We start from the raw sequence: 12,357 nt of genomic DNA on the forward strand, positions 1-12,357 counted from the left end.
GCTTTAAATCTAAAATGGTTCATGGATTACATTCTATTAACAAACCTATCAAATTAAAAGTCAAGCACGTTACCGTGGAAACAATTAAGCTTAGCCCAAAATCACAAATCAGAATGAGGGGGTCCCCGGTGTATTTTCTATCTTGTAAGGGGTCCTTGGCTGAAAAACATTTGAGAACCACTGCCTTAGAGGACCAGTCAAATATTTTGGCCCAGAATCCCGCCAGTGAAGGGCAGAACCAAGAAGGCATGCAACAGAGTGCCCTCTGCTCTGATACCTCACACCTGTCACAGTGGAGAGACAGAGGGGAAAATCCTGTGCAACTTATGCTTGGAATAGTGAAGATGATGGGTGACTTTAAATTGGATCAGCTGGTGTCTACTATCAACTGACCAGAGTTGTTGAAAAAGCAGTGCTTGCCCCTCCCTCATTGCCACGACTGAGGTGCCCTTGAGCAAGGCCCTTAACCCCAACCGCTCCAGTGGAGGTGCTGCTCACTGGCCTGCAGATCAGACTGGTTGGACTGGTCAGCTTCCAGATGTGAATGTGAACAGTGTGCGTTCCTGCTCTCAACGACCCACACATAAAACGCATCACTTCCTGTGCTGCAGAGGAACTGGTCCCCAGCCGTTCAGAACATATAAAGTTACAGCCTAGACACACTGGAAACGGAAGCGTAGGCTGTTTCATTTCGGCGTCCTTGTTAACAGATTAGACTGATCACACCGGCTGCGTTGCGTCCTACAGCGAGAGTTTCGGCGTCTAGTCTATTTTTTACGCAAGTCGCGTGTAGCCAGGCAGGAAGTCGGTACAAGTTGTGTCGCTTCCATTTCCAGTGTGTCCTCGCCGTTTGGGTTGAATCACTTCCTGTATGAACTGTGAGGCGTCAGGCTGAGTGACAAAACAGACATTTTGAAAAGATACAGATTATCCCTTTAAATGACATTTAGTTTTGAATTTAAATGTTTCTGTGGCTCAGAATAAGAGTTATGTTCTTCATGTTTTGCAAATAAAGGTAGTTTAGTGGAAAAGGTGTTTGTTGACTGAATAAAATCACAATAGTTTTACAAACTTGACTGTTTTGACCTGCATCTCCATCACCGCAGAGAAGCAGCAATTAGCTGAGTTTAGCGTTTAGCTTAGCTATCTGTCCATGACTTGTCTTCATATGGTATTTCTCCTCTCTTTTGAAGAAAGCTGGTTTGTTTGACAGTAACATTTCACGTGAAAGTAAGTACAGTAAAACACACTTTTAATTAAAAAAAATCCATCTAAAAAGAGTGAATCTTATACCGGTGCGACCTATACACAAGTATAATAATGCAGAGGTTAGAATTTTCCACATACCCTTCTATCAGTGTCATCAGAGTGCTGCTGGAGTATTACATTGACATAACGCTGTAGTAAGCCCACTTAAGGTTTTCTGTCTCTACCGGCACATTCTTTGTTTTTCTTTAGACGTTTCTGTTTTTAAATATGTGCAAAATAATAAAATTAAAACTGAACTAAAGCTGATTTAGACTCCCCATAGTAATCAGCTCTGATAATTCCAGGTCCTTATGTACATTATTCCAGGAGGAAGGGCCATCTTATTTCAAGGCCTTTTTGCCTAATTCTGTAACTCTGGGGACCAACATCTGTAATTCATATTCGAAGGTGTTAACATGTTAACAACCTTACTGAGTTTGTTCTTGTGATATATTGTTCGTCTTCAATAATCAAACTGAACGTTCTCAGAACACGTCTTTACTTTTCAACACTTATAGAGCAGGACTGGCAATACAGTTTGGAATGCTAGGCTAGCAGGAACATCCGGTTTACAGAATCACAACTGCATTTATGTTTATCACCGCAAGGCGGCATCAAAACCACTCTTACATTTCTTGTTAACTACAGACTGAAAAATTGCATGCCATGGTGAACAAAAACAAATGGTGAGAATACTCTCCGCAAATTGTGATAGGCTACTGATAATCTATAGCAGCTGTTGATTGATCAGAATTTACTTTATTGGTCATCTACTGGGTCTGCTGCATCCTTCAATGCAGAAACAAATGGCTGGTTCAGTTTGTAGAGTTACAATCATGTAATGTAGAGTCAGTCTATACTTAAGGCAGCGTCACAGCTGCCTGTCTGCCTCTGTCAGAATGTTCAAGTTAACATAACATTACATTGCGTCATTTGGCAGACGCTTTTATCCAAAGCAACTTCCAATAACACATTTTGTCAGCCATAGAGCAATCAGCTATGCAACGCAGTCTATCATGACAGCTACAACTTCTGAAGAAATAGTGGTAAAGTTTAGTTTTTTGAACATCAAGGTTAAGTTTAACTGTTTCTTCTTTGTCAAATGTTTATTTAAAACATAGGTTGCCCTTCAACTGCAAAAATGGCATCATGCTAAAGTAAATGTAGCCTTGTGGTTTTATTTTCTCAAATCTAGAACAATCAACGCTGGTGCTGCTGACCATCGACATATAATAAAGATCTCAGTGGTGCTGACGCGAGGTCCACTGGTCTCTCAACACGTCATCAAACATCGTCAGCTGAAAGCTACTGAGCATGCGCGACTTGGCTCTTAACACCCAACAGAAGAAGACTTCAGCTCTTTACAGACTTGACAAGGACTCGAGAGGAACGGTACAGTCTTGCTTTTCACTTTTTAACATTAGCCTACTTTATCTTATTTGGTATTTTAAGATCAAATAAATCGGCAATATGAACAGACGTGTCATCTTACCTTGTTTGATGTAACGCTAAAAATCTATGCGATGTATGTCTGCCACGGCTCCTGAAGTACACGTAAGCGTATTGTTACGTTATGCTCGGCTAGCAGCTAGCCTGGTTAGCAGCATCTTGTTTAGAAGCATCTTGTTTGGATTTATTTTTATTTTTTTTAGAAACTAAACAAAGCAACGGCATTGGTTTTTGCACGTCCATTAACGTAAACAACATTCATGGGCTGGTGTTGCTTTCCTAACGTTAGCTAGCCGCTAATTTAAGATAAGGTAGAGGTTAGTTTGGACACGTATCATATCATCATATCAGCGCTGATGAAGGCGACTTGCTGTTGGGTTGTTTGTACTCAGACCCAGACCGATTAAAACTTTTAAAACTTGGAAAAGGACATTGAGAGTGCTTGTTGGCTGACCCTGCACCTATTCAGTTTTGTATTGAGTTGTGCTCGCTCGAATGCGTTTGCATTTGGTTAGTTTAGATTGTACAGGTAGGCTATCCATTTTTGCTGTTCATGTATTCAACGTCATTTGTCACAATTACGTTAACCTTGCTGCGGTTTCTTCTTAAAAAAAATGCTAGCAAGCTAGAGCTGAGCTAACGTTAGCTAGCCTGAGCAGCACGGGTCTGAAGGAAACATGAGAAGTTGCTTACAGTAGTGAGCACAAACCGGGATTTGAACGTCGATTTCTAGTTGAAAAGTGGGTGATATCGGGCCTGAACGTCTCAAGACCTAATTTCCCCCTTTTCAACCAGCTATCCAAACACTATTATCCAAACACAATTTGGATAATCATATTGATAATTCGTTAGTTGTAGCTTGAAAGAGCGACAATATTGATACTGTGTGAATTGTCATTTCTCAAATTCATTGTGTAACTGAGTTGAAATCAGTGTGACAGTAGCCTAATGTTGAAATGTGCTCTACACACAAATAGTGTAATCCGCTTATAGTGATCATTTTGGGCCTTGTCCGACTCCCACCTGAGAACAATGGAGTAAATGTTTAAAACTACAGTCATTTTATTATTATTTTTACTTTTGTGAAAAGAGTCCCGCACACTGCCAACTTGCAATAAAGATGATTTCTTGTGATATTTCGGTCACCGACCTTTTTCAAACAAATGGTTTACAGACATGGTGAAGCCCACTTAAGTAAGGAGTGTCTGTCCTGTCACAACTCCCCACGTGAAGACGGGTATACAGCTCTGTAAGAAGACAATTTCTAAAAGGCATAACCACTAAATTATGCATAGAAAATAATCAATAATTAGAAAGTCTATATTTATCAAACATTTAGAAATACATATTTGAATGGATAAGGTGAAGCTCATTATAGGCAATAGATAAGGTGAAGCTCATTATAGGGACAAATATCCAGATGTTGAATAGCAATAAGATCAGTTAACTCAGACCTAGCCCCATAACGTGACACTGCTACTATACTCTGTATATTATAATAATATACTCATACAGCAGTCAGGGTCACACAGCCTTCTTATAGGCAATAAAGGGGAAACACTCTCCTACCTGTCTCCGGCGTCCAATTGCAGATCCGAAGATATGATAGTCCTCCTACGGAAGCCAGTAATTTACCCGGTGCTGTTAAAATGATACTGCTGCGTGAAACAACCATTTAAAAGCAGTCTGCTTTTAAACGCTTTTAAATTTGCTCCTAAACCATGCCAATGGATTCGTAAACCATCCATGTGCACAGATTTGCAATACTGTATATACCAGTGATACTCAGCCCGAGGCTCTAGAGACGCATGCAGCTCCTTTATGGGTAGTTATAGCTCTGATGTTAACAGTATATATTATACTGTATACTGTTAACATCAAATATGGACCTTTACTGAGCCAGTGCCATTACACACTGGCAATAGGGGGCAGCTGTAGCTCAGGAGGTAGAGTGGGTCGTCCACTAATCGCTTTGGATAAAAGAGGTCGATGGTTCGATTCCCAGCTCCTCCAGTCTGCATGTCGAAGTGTCCTTGGGCAAGATACTTAACCCCAAATTGCTCCTGATGGTGTGCCAGTACCCTGCGTGGTAACCTGCCGCCATCGGTGTGTGACTGGGTGAATGTACCTACTGACTGTAAAGCGCTATGGATGAAAGCGCTATATAAATGCAGGCCATTTACCATTTACACACTAGTGTTGTGCTGATTGCCATCGGACGCTAGATTCTCCCTAGACAATGTCTACCCCCCTGCAGTGTTTGCATCCCTGATTAAGTAGCCGAATGTCCCTCACAATTTAGTGGGATGTTTTTGCTTGTTTTAATTCTTTTGAATGGAATGCAGGTTTTGAATGGAGCCTTACAGTCTGATGTGTTGCCAGATGAGGGCGCTGTTCGTGTTTGCTGTGCTGGCTGTGCTGGGGCTGGGCTCCGGAGAGGAGGGAGCCCGTCTGCTAGCCTCCAAGTCCCTGCTCAACCGCTACGCTGTGGAGGGCCGAGACCTCACCCTGCAGTACAACGTCTACAATGTGGGCACCAGGTGAGAGATCAGTTAAGACCTCATCCTGCAATATGTCTACAACATGGACACCAGGTGAGAGATCAGTTAAGACCTCATCCTGCAATACAACGTCCACAACATGGACACCAGGTGAGAGATAAGTTAAAGGAACAGCTCACCCTAAAATCCAAAATACATATATTCTCTCTCACCTGTAGTGCTATTAGAAAAATAAACTATGTCAGCCGCCCTCGAGCAACATCTGTTCAGTTCACACTAACGCATCATTCTGGACGTGAAGTGCTGGAATAAAGTGCAGAGCTCTCAGTGCAGGAACACATGAAGAAGAAGACAAGGTCAAGGCTGCCCATCTGCATCATTACTGACATTGTAATGATACAAAGCCTCCCTCGAGACGTGTTGACAACATTCAAGCCTCACGCGTTCATTGTCTGTGAGCTTCTGTAAAGCTGGTATTTCTCATTAGAAACATTCTCAGTGTTGTCACAGTAATTAACCTTGATCCGTGTCCCAAACTATGATGTGTTCTGGGTCCTTGAATTTGAGGGAATTGGGCCTGGAAAGTCCTTGAAAAGTCCTTCAATTTAATGTTTAAGAAAGTGTGGGAAGCCTGTCTAGTTTTCTTCTTGTATCTTTGCTCTACAGTGCTGCCCTGGAGGTGGAGCTGTCAGATGATTCTTTCTTCTTGTATCTTTGCTCTACAGTGCTGCCTTGGAGGTGGAGCTGTCAGATGATTCCTTCCCCCCAGAAGATTTCGGGATTGTTTCAGGAATGTTGAATGTCAAATGGGACAGGATCGCACCGTATCCTTCAACCTGAATGCCCAACCTGGGCCATTATAAGTGCTACATTATCCAGGCTCTTCTAAGTTGTACATTATAAGTGCTACATTATCCAGGCTCTTCTAAGTTGTACATTATAAGTGCTACATTATCCATCCAGGCTCTTCTAAGTTGTACATTATAATTGCTATATTATCCAGGCTCTTCTAAGTTGTACATTATAAGTGCTACATTATCCAGGCTCTTCTAAGTTGTACATTATAAGTGCTACATTATCCATCCAGGCTCTTCTAAGTTGTACATTATAATTGCTATATTATCCAGGCTCTTCTAAGTTGTACATTATAAGTGCTACATTATCCAGGCTCTTCTAAGTTGTACATTATAATTGCTACATTATCCAGGCTCTTCTAAGTTGTACATTATAAGTGCTACATTATCCAGGCTCTTCTAAGTTGTACATTATAAGTGCTACATTATCCAGGCTCTTCTAAGTTTTACATTATAAGTGCTACATTATCCATCCAGGCTCTTCTAAGTTGTACATTATAATTGCTACATTATCCAGGCTCTTCTAAGTTGTACATTATAATTGCTACATTATCCAGGCTCTTCTAAGTTGTACATTATAATTGCTATATTATCCAGGCTCTTCTAAGTTGTACATTATAAGTGCTACATTATCCAGGCTCTTCTAAGTTGTACATTATAAGTGCTACATTATCCAGGCTCTCCTAAGTTGTACATTATAAGTGCTACATTATCCAGGCTCTTCTAAGTTGTACATTATAATTGCTATATTAATTATATTATCCAGGCTCTTCTAAGTTGTACATTATAAGTGCTACATTATCCAGGCTTTTCTAAGTTGTATGTTATAAGTGCTACATTATCCAGGCTCTTCTAAGTTGTACATTATAAGTGCTACATTATCCAGGCTCTTCTAAGTTGTACATTATAATTGCTACATTATCCAGGCTCTTCTAAGTTGTACATTACAAGTGCTACATTATCAGGCTCTTCTAAGTTGTACATTATAAGTGCTACATTATCCAGGCTCTTCTAAGTTGTACATTATAAGTGCTACATTATCCAGGCTCTTCTAAGTTGTACAAAAGCAATTTTGAATTCAAATATTGCGAGAGCAAGGCGGGCGCAGATTTGGAGCGAGGCGCCGCAGTTCCTCCCCACCAACTGTGCCCGACTGCACAGCTCAGAGGATGACGAGAAACGCATCGAGCTGAGATCTGCCTGGTTCAACACAGGTGCATCACAAACCCACAGTGACGTGTAGAAACTTCAATTTAATATTCCAAGCTGTCACTCCATATGTTTACATAAATACCACATGTAATGCTAATCTGAAGGGCTGGGTCGTTTGAGCAGTGAGTGTGGGTTAACCGCTGTTAACATGCTAACGTTAGCTGTGTAAATTAGTGGTTATAGTTATGTTCTGTTTGAAATTGTCAGCAGAAGTCTGATGATTGAAACAAGGAAGGCAGTTTAGAATTATTACTTTGTATTCAGTCAACTTCTCTGCAAAGATGCTCATGCTTTAATAATAAAACAAAAGGTTTAACGTAAGACCTGAAGCTGATACATAGATCTTTAGGAGAAACACTAAGAAGGATTGATAGACAAGATTAATTGGTCATGTATGGTGGCCAATTCATCTTGTTTATTAAATTTGCAGAAAGGTAATGGTAGGCCTGAATATCACTGACAGGCTTTTATCTGTCACTTGAACAGGAGATTAAACCAAAAATAGTAAATGTCCCAATCATTCATATTCACTCATTGGAATTACAAACTAATGGCCTCTCTCGGTCTGTCTTTCTCGCTCGCTCTCTCTCTCTCTCGACTGTTTTTATTTTTTAAGTGCCCTAAACTGAAGACCCCCTTATTATTTTCCACACCGTGGAAATCATAGGGCCCCTACCCTTGACAGTAGAGCTGAAATCATCACCACATCATCGTTTTTTATATTTGTCTTATCCCTGTTTTTCAAACTGTGGTCTACCTTAACCCTTAACCCTCTCACTCTCAGTGCCAGCAATGTCTCTCATACTGTGGTACTGCGGCCCCTGAAGGCCGGTTACTTTAACTTCACCTCTGCATCTGTCAGCTACCTGGCCCAAGAGGGAGGGCAGGTTGTGGTAAGAGAGACGTTAATTTGCCTTGATCTAGAGCTGCTAGCAGCAGCAATATCACAATCAGATACATCCATTTAGCGATGCTATCATTTAGCGATGCTATCATTTAGCTATGCTATCAGCAGTGTCAAATTAAACTGAGATTTATTAAATAATCTGACAATGGGGATCATAGAGTACCGCAGGGATGATGTATTCTTTTAGCCTTAACCAGAAATCGCCACCATTTTGGTTCATCAGGGAAAAAGTCTGTGGTTTTAGAATGGGGATTTCACTTAAATGCATAACATAAGGTCTGTGGTTAAAAGTTTATGGGAATGCGAATTTGGGTTTAGCAGGATACTCTTCACGAACGTTAAAACACTTTTATGCCTTTTGAAGCGTTTTCTAAAAAATGTGTTTAAAAAAACGCATTTACGTTCGAAAAGTCATAAAAGTTATTCACATGTGTGAACAGTATCCTGCTGAACCCGAATTTGCATTCCCATAAACTTTTGTTAACCACAGACCTTATTTTATGCATTTAAGTGAAATCCCTATTCTAAAACCCCATAGACTTTTCCTCTTACGAACCCAGAAGTATAATTCTGGACTCATTCCTGCGGTGCTCTATTGTATGTTTTATGGCTCGTCCACTATCCCTGTCTAATGTCTAATCCAGTTCAGCCTTGAGCACCATTTAATTTAATTGGCCACTGCACTAATGAGCCACGAGTTTGGGTTCCCTAAATGCGGAAGTGATTCTGGACCTGTTAGTGGCGGGGAAGTGGGGTGCTGTCGGGGCTGCACACCCCCTTGGTGGTGGCTGCAGTCCCTGCATCTTTTTTGATGCAGCCCTGCCAGCCCCTGCCTCTTTCACTTGTTAATAACTTTAAAAAATAAAATGTTGAATTAAAAACAAAGTATAAACTGTTTTATAAATATGGGTAGAATGTGTTAAAAGAGACCGTTTGAAAAAATATATATGTTGAGGAGCGCTTTTATTGTGAAACTCCTCGCGGAAAGGATCTTCCAAATCCGCGTCACATCTGTGAAGTAGCAGCAAACAGCTAAATGTATCTGATTTCCCCCCCCAGCAGTAATGTCAACATTTCTAAGAAATGTGAAGTGAATGCTAATGTTACTGAGGACTGAGGCTAATGTTAGTTAGCAGCATTACTGAGGACATGCCAGGCTCTGATGAAAACATGCACTGTGCCACACAGAAGGAAAAAAGTAAGTGAATGGCTCGGTAATATTGGGCAATTAAATTGTGAGCATGTGGGTATTTGCTGTAGCCTAGGTGTAGATGTCAGATCAGGTCACATGTTTTTTTAAGCCACTGTGTGTAAAGCATCATTGTTGTTGCAATGATGCTGACGGAGATTTCTTTAGAGCCATAGTGCTGTAATATTCAGGGCCGCCGCTTGCTACACGCGCACACCGCGTTGAGCGCAGGGCACCAAGTGTCGCTTAGGGCAGTGGTTCCCAACCTTTTTTGTCTTATGTACCCCTTGAGCTGTTTTGCCAGGCCAATAGTACGCCCTCACTCATGCCTGTTGATGATGCTCCTAAATTTGTTCTATAACTTTTAGTGTAATATGCAGACGTACAAGTAAATCCATACAAAATTTATTTTTCACTGAACTGCTGGTTTGTGGGTTTGGCCTCCCTTTTCCTTTTGTAACCAGACTCCCTCCCCTAAACCTGAATCTGGAGCAACAGCAACTGGATGTTTTTTAGCCATTTATCAGTAAAGTAACAGGCGTTGGCGTGTTCCACCCCCAAATCCAAATCGATTGTGTTCTGGAGCAAAGCGAGTGGGTTTCACAACGAAACAATCTCGAGCCACTTACGTTATCTTTAGAGCACAATATTCCTGGAATGCAAGTTTAACTAAATAGTTACATGTCCTCTGCATTCTACATCAAATGAAGACATTACCGTTTGTTTTATTTTGTATGTTACATACTTATTGGCCAAGTTATGTTAGTTTATGAGCTAGGAATTCTGCCAGGGTAAAGAAGGGAGTATAGGCGGCCATCTTGCCTGCAGAGTTTTCAAATCAAGTAGAATACCGTTTTGCTAGAAATCTGGGGGGTCAGTCCCCCTTTAAAGTACAAATCCACACACACGAACTCAAGTGCTTGGAGTTGAGTACTTGTACTTAGTTACTTTATGCCTCTGGTCTTCTCCTTCCTTTAGGTTGGCTACACCAGTGCCCCAGGCCAGGGAGGCATCCTGGCTCAGAGGGAGTTCGACCGACGCTTTTCTCCTCATTATGTAAGCAGCTCATTCAAAATTCCTCACACGTTCACATTCACACATCACATTCACACGTTCATAACATTCACACGTTCATCACATTCACACGTTCATCACATTCACACGTTCATCACATTCACTCATCACATTCACACGTTCATCACATTCACACGTTCATCACATTCACACGTTCATCACATTCACACGTTCATCACATTCACACATCACATTCACACGTTCATCACATTCACACGTTCATCACATTCACACATCACATTCACACGTTCATCACATTCACACGTTCATCACATTCACACATCACATTCACACGTTCATCACATTCACACGTTCATCACATTCACACATCACATTCACACATCACATTCACACGTTCATCACATTCACACGTTCATCACATTCACATTCACACGTTCATCACATTCACATTCACACGTTCATCACATTCACACGTTCATCACATTCACACATCACATTCACACGTTCATCACATTCACACATCACATTCACACGTTCATCACATTCACTCATCACATTCACACGTTCATCACATTCACACGTTCATCACATTCACACGTTCATCACATTCACACGTCACATTCACACATCACATTCACACATCACATTCACACGTTCATCACATTCACACGTTCATCACATTCACATTCACACGTTCATCACATTCACATTCACACGTTCATCACATTCACACGTTCATCACATTCACACATCACATTCACACGTTCATCACATTCACACATCACATTCACACGTTCATCACATTCACTCATCACATTCACACGTTCATCACATTCACACGTTCATCACATTCACACGTTCATCACATTCACACGTCACATTCACACATCACATTCACACATCACATTCACACGTTCATCACATTCACATTCACACGTTCATCACATTCACACGTCACATTCACACGTCACATTCACACGTTCATCACATTCACACGTTCATCACATTCACACGTCACATTCACACGTTCATCACATTCACACGTTCATCACATTCACACGTTCATCACATTCACACATCACATTCACATGTTCATCACATTCACACATCACATTCACACATCACATTCACATGTTCATCACATTCACACATCACATAGACCAATTTGGAGTGGACGTGACAAATTTGCGTTCCCATAAACTTTTGTTAACCACCACAGACCTTATTTTATGCATTTAAGTGAAATCCCCATTCTAAAACCTCGTGGACTTTTTCCCTGACAAACCAAAATGGTGGCAATTTCTGGTTAAGCCTACAAAAATGCGTCATCCCTGCGGTACTCTAGCCCCTTTCATCCTGTGACCTCACTGTGACCTCTCTGTGACCCCTCCTCTAGCTGGACTGGGCAGCGTTCGGCGTGATGACCCTGCCCTCTATCGGCATCCCGCTGCTCCTCTGGTACTCCAGCAAGAGGAAGTACGACTCACCAAAGACCAAGAAGAACTGAAGACCGCTTTAAGATGGAACAGAATGTCTTAATAACCCATATTGGGGTGAAAGATCAAATGAAACTCACACAGTGATAAGGAACTTGGTTTATTTGAAAAATGCAAGTCATTATTGGCATTTTGGATCAGCATTAGAATGATGTGAAAAGTTTTTTGGTGGTTAGTTCCTACGGTGGTGTCGTGAATTCACAAATACACACAAATGCATCAGGTATCAATGGGTTAAGATAAACCTATTTATTCTATGGCTAGTGGACTTTTTAGCAGCATTGGTCATCCCATCATATTTACACATAATAGATACTGGCTTCATGTGAGATGATCACCACCAGAGTAAGTGATTTTTTTTAATTAATTAGATTGAGATCCTAAAGTTACCGTAATTACTTATAAAACCGCATTCTCTGTCCAGCTAGAGTGCAACTAAAACAATTAAAAACGTTTTTTTTTACAA

The 12,357-nt window shown here is 41.0% G+C and overlaps 1 protein-coding gene across 2 annotated transcripts; it reads left to right on the forward strand.

Moving 5' to 3' along the window:
* The first annotated feature begins 2,563 nt into the window (after positions 1-2,563).
* Positions 2,564-12,357, forward strand: ssr2 (signal sequence receptor, beta). Of its 2 annotated transcripts, none has more exons than XM_083646761.1 (6): positions 2,564-2,640; positions 5,080-5,237; positions 5,924-6,022; positions 8,049-8,157; positions 10,339-10,416; positions 11,792-12,357. In XM_083646761.1, the coding sequence occupies exons 2-6, from the start codon at positions 5,080-5,082 to the stop codon at positions 11,900-11,902; spliced, it is 555 nt and encodes a 184-aa protein (XP_083502887.1). In that variant the 5' UTR covers positions 2,564-2,640; the 3' UTR covers positions 11,903-12,357. The 2 variants fall into 2 exon arrangements, with proteins under 2 accessions (XP_083502887.1, XP_083502886.1); XM_083646760.1 differs by having other exon boundaries at positions 2,571-2,640; positions 5,043-5,237.

Source organism: Poromitra crassiceps (assembly GCF_964638095.1).
Source record: "Poromitra crassiceps genome assembly, chromosome: 11".
Taxonomy (NCBI): domain Eukaryota; kingdom Metazoa; phylum Chordata; class Actinopteri; order Beryciformes; family Melamphaidae; genus Poromitra; species Poromitra crassiceps.

What these genes read in the sequence shown, in the direction of transcription:
- ssr2 (XM_083646760.1), top strand. Translation starts at nt 5,050, where the DNA reads ATGGAGCCTTACAGTCTGATGTGTTGCCAGATGAGGGCGCTGTTCGTG. An exon ending in AAGAGGGAGGGCAGGTTGTG is followed by an intron (nt 8,158 to 10,338) that starts GTAAGAGAGACG and finishes TCCTTCCTTTAG; the next exon opens with GTTGGCTACACCAGTGCCCC. An exon ending in GACGCTTTTCTCCTCATTAT is followed by an intron (nt 10,417 to 11,791) that starts GTAAGCAGCTCA and finishes CCCCTCCTCTAG; the next exon opens with CTGGACTGGGCAGCGTTCGG.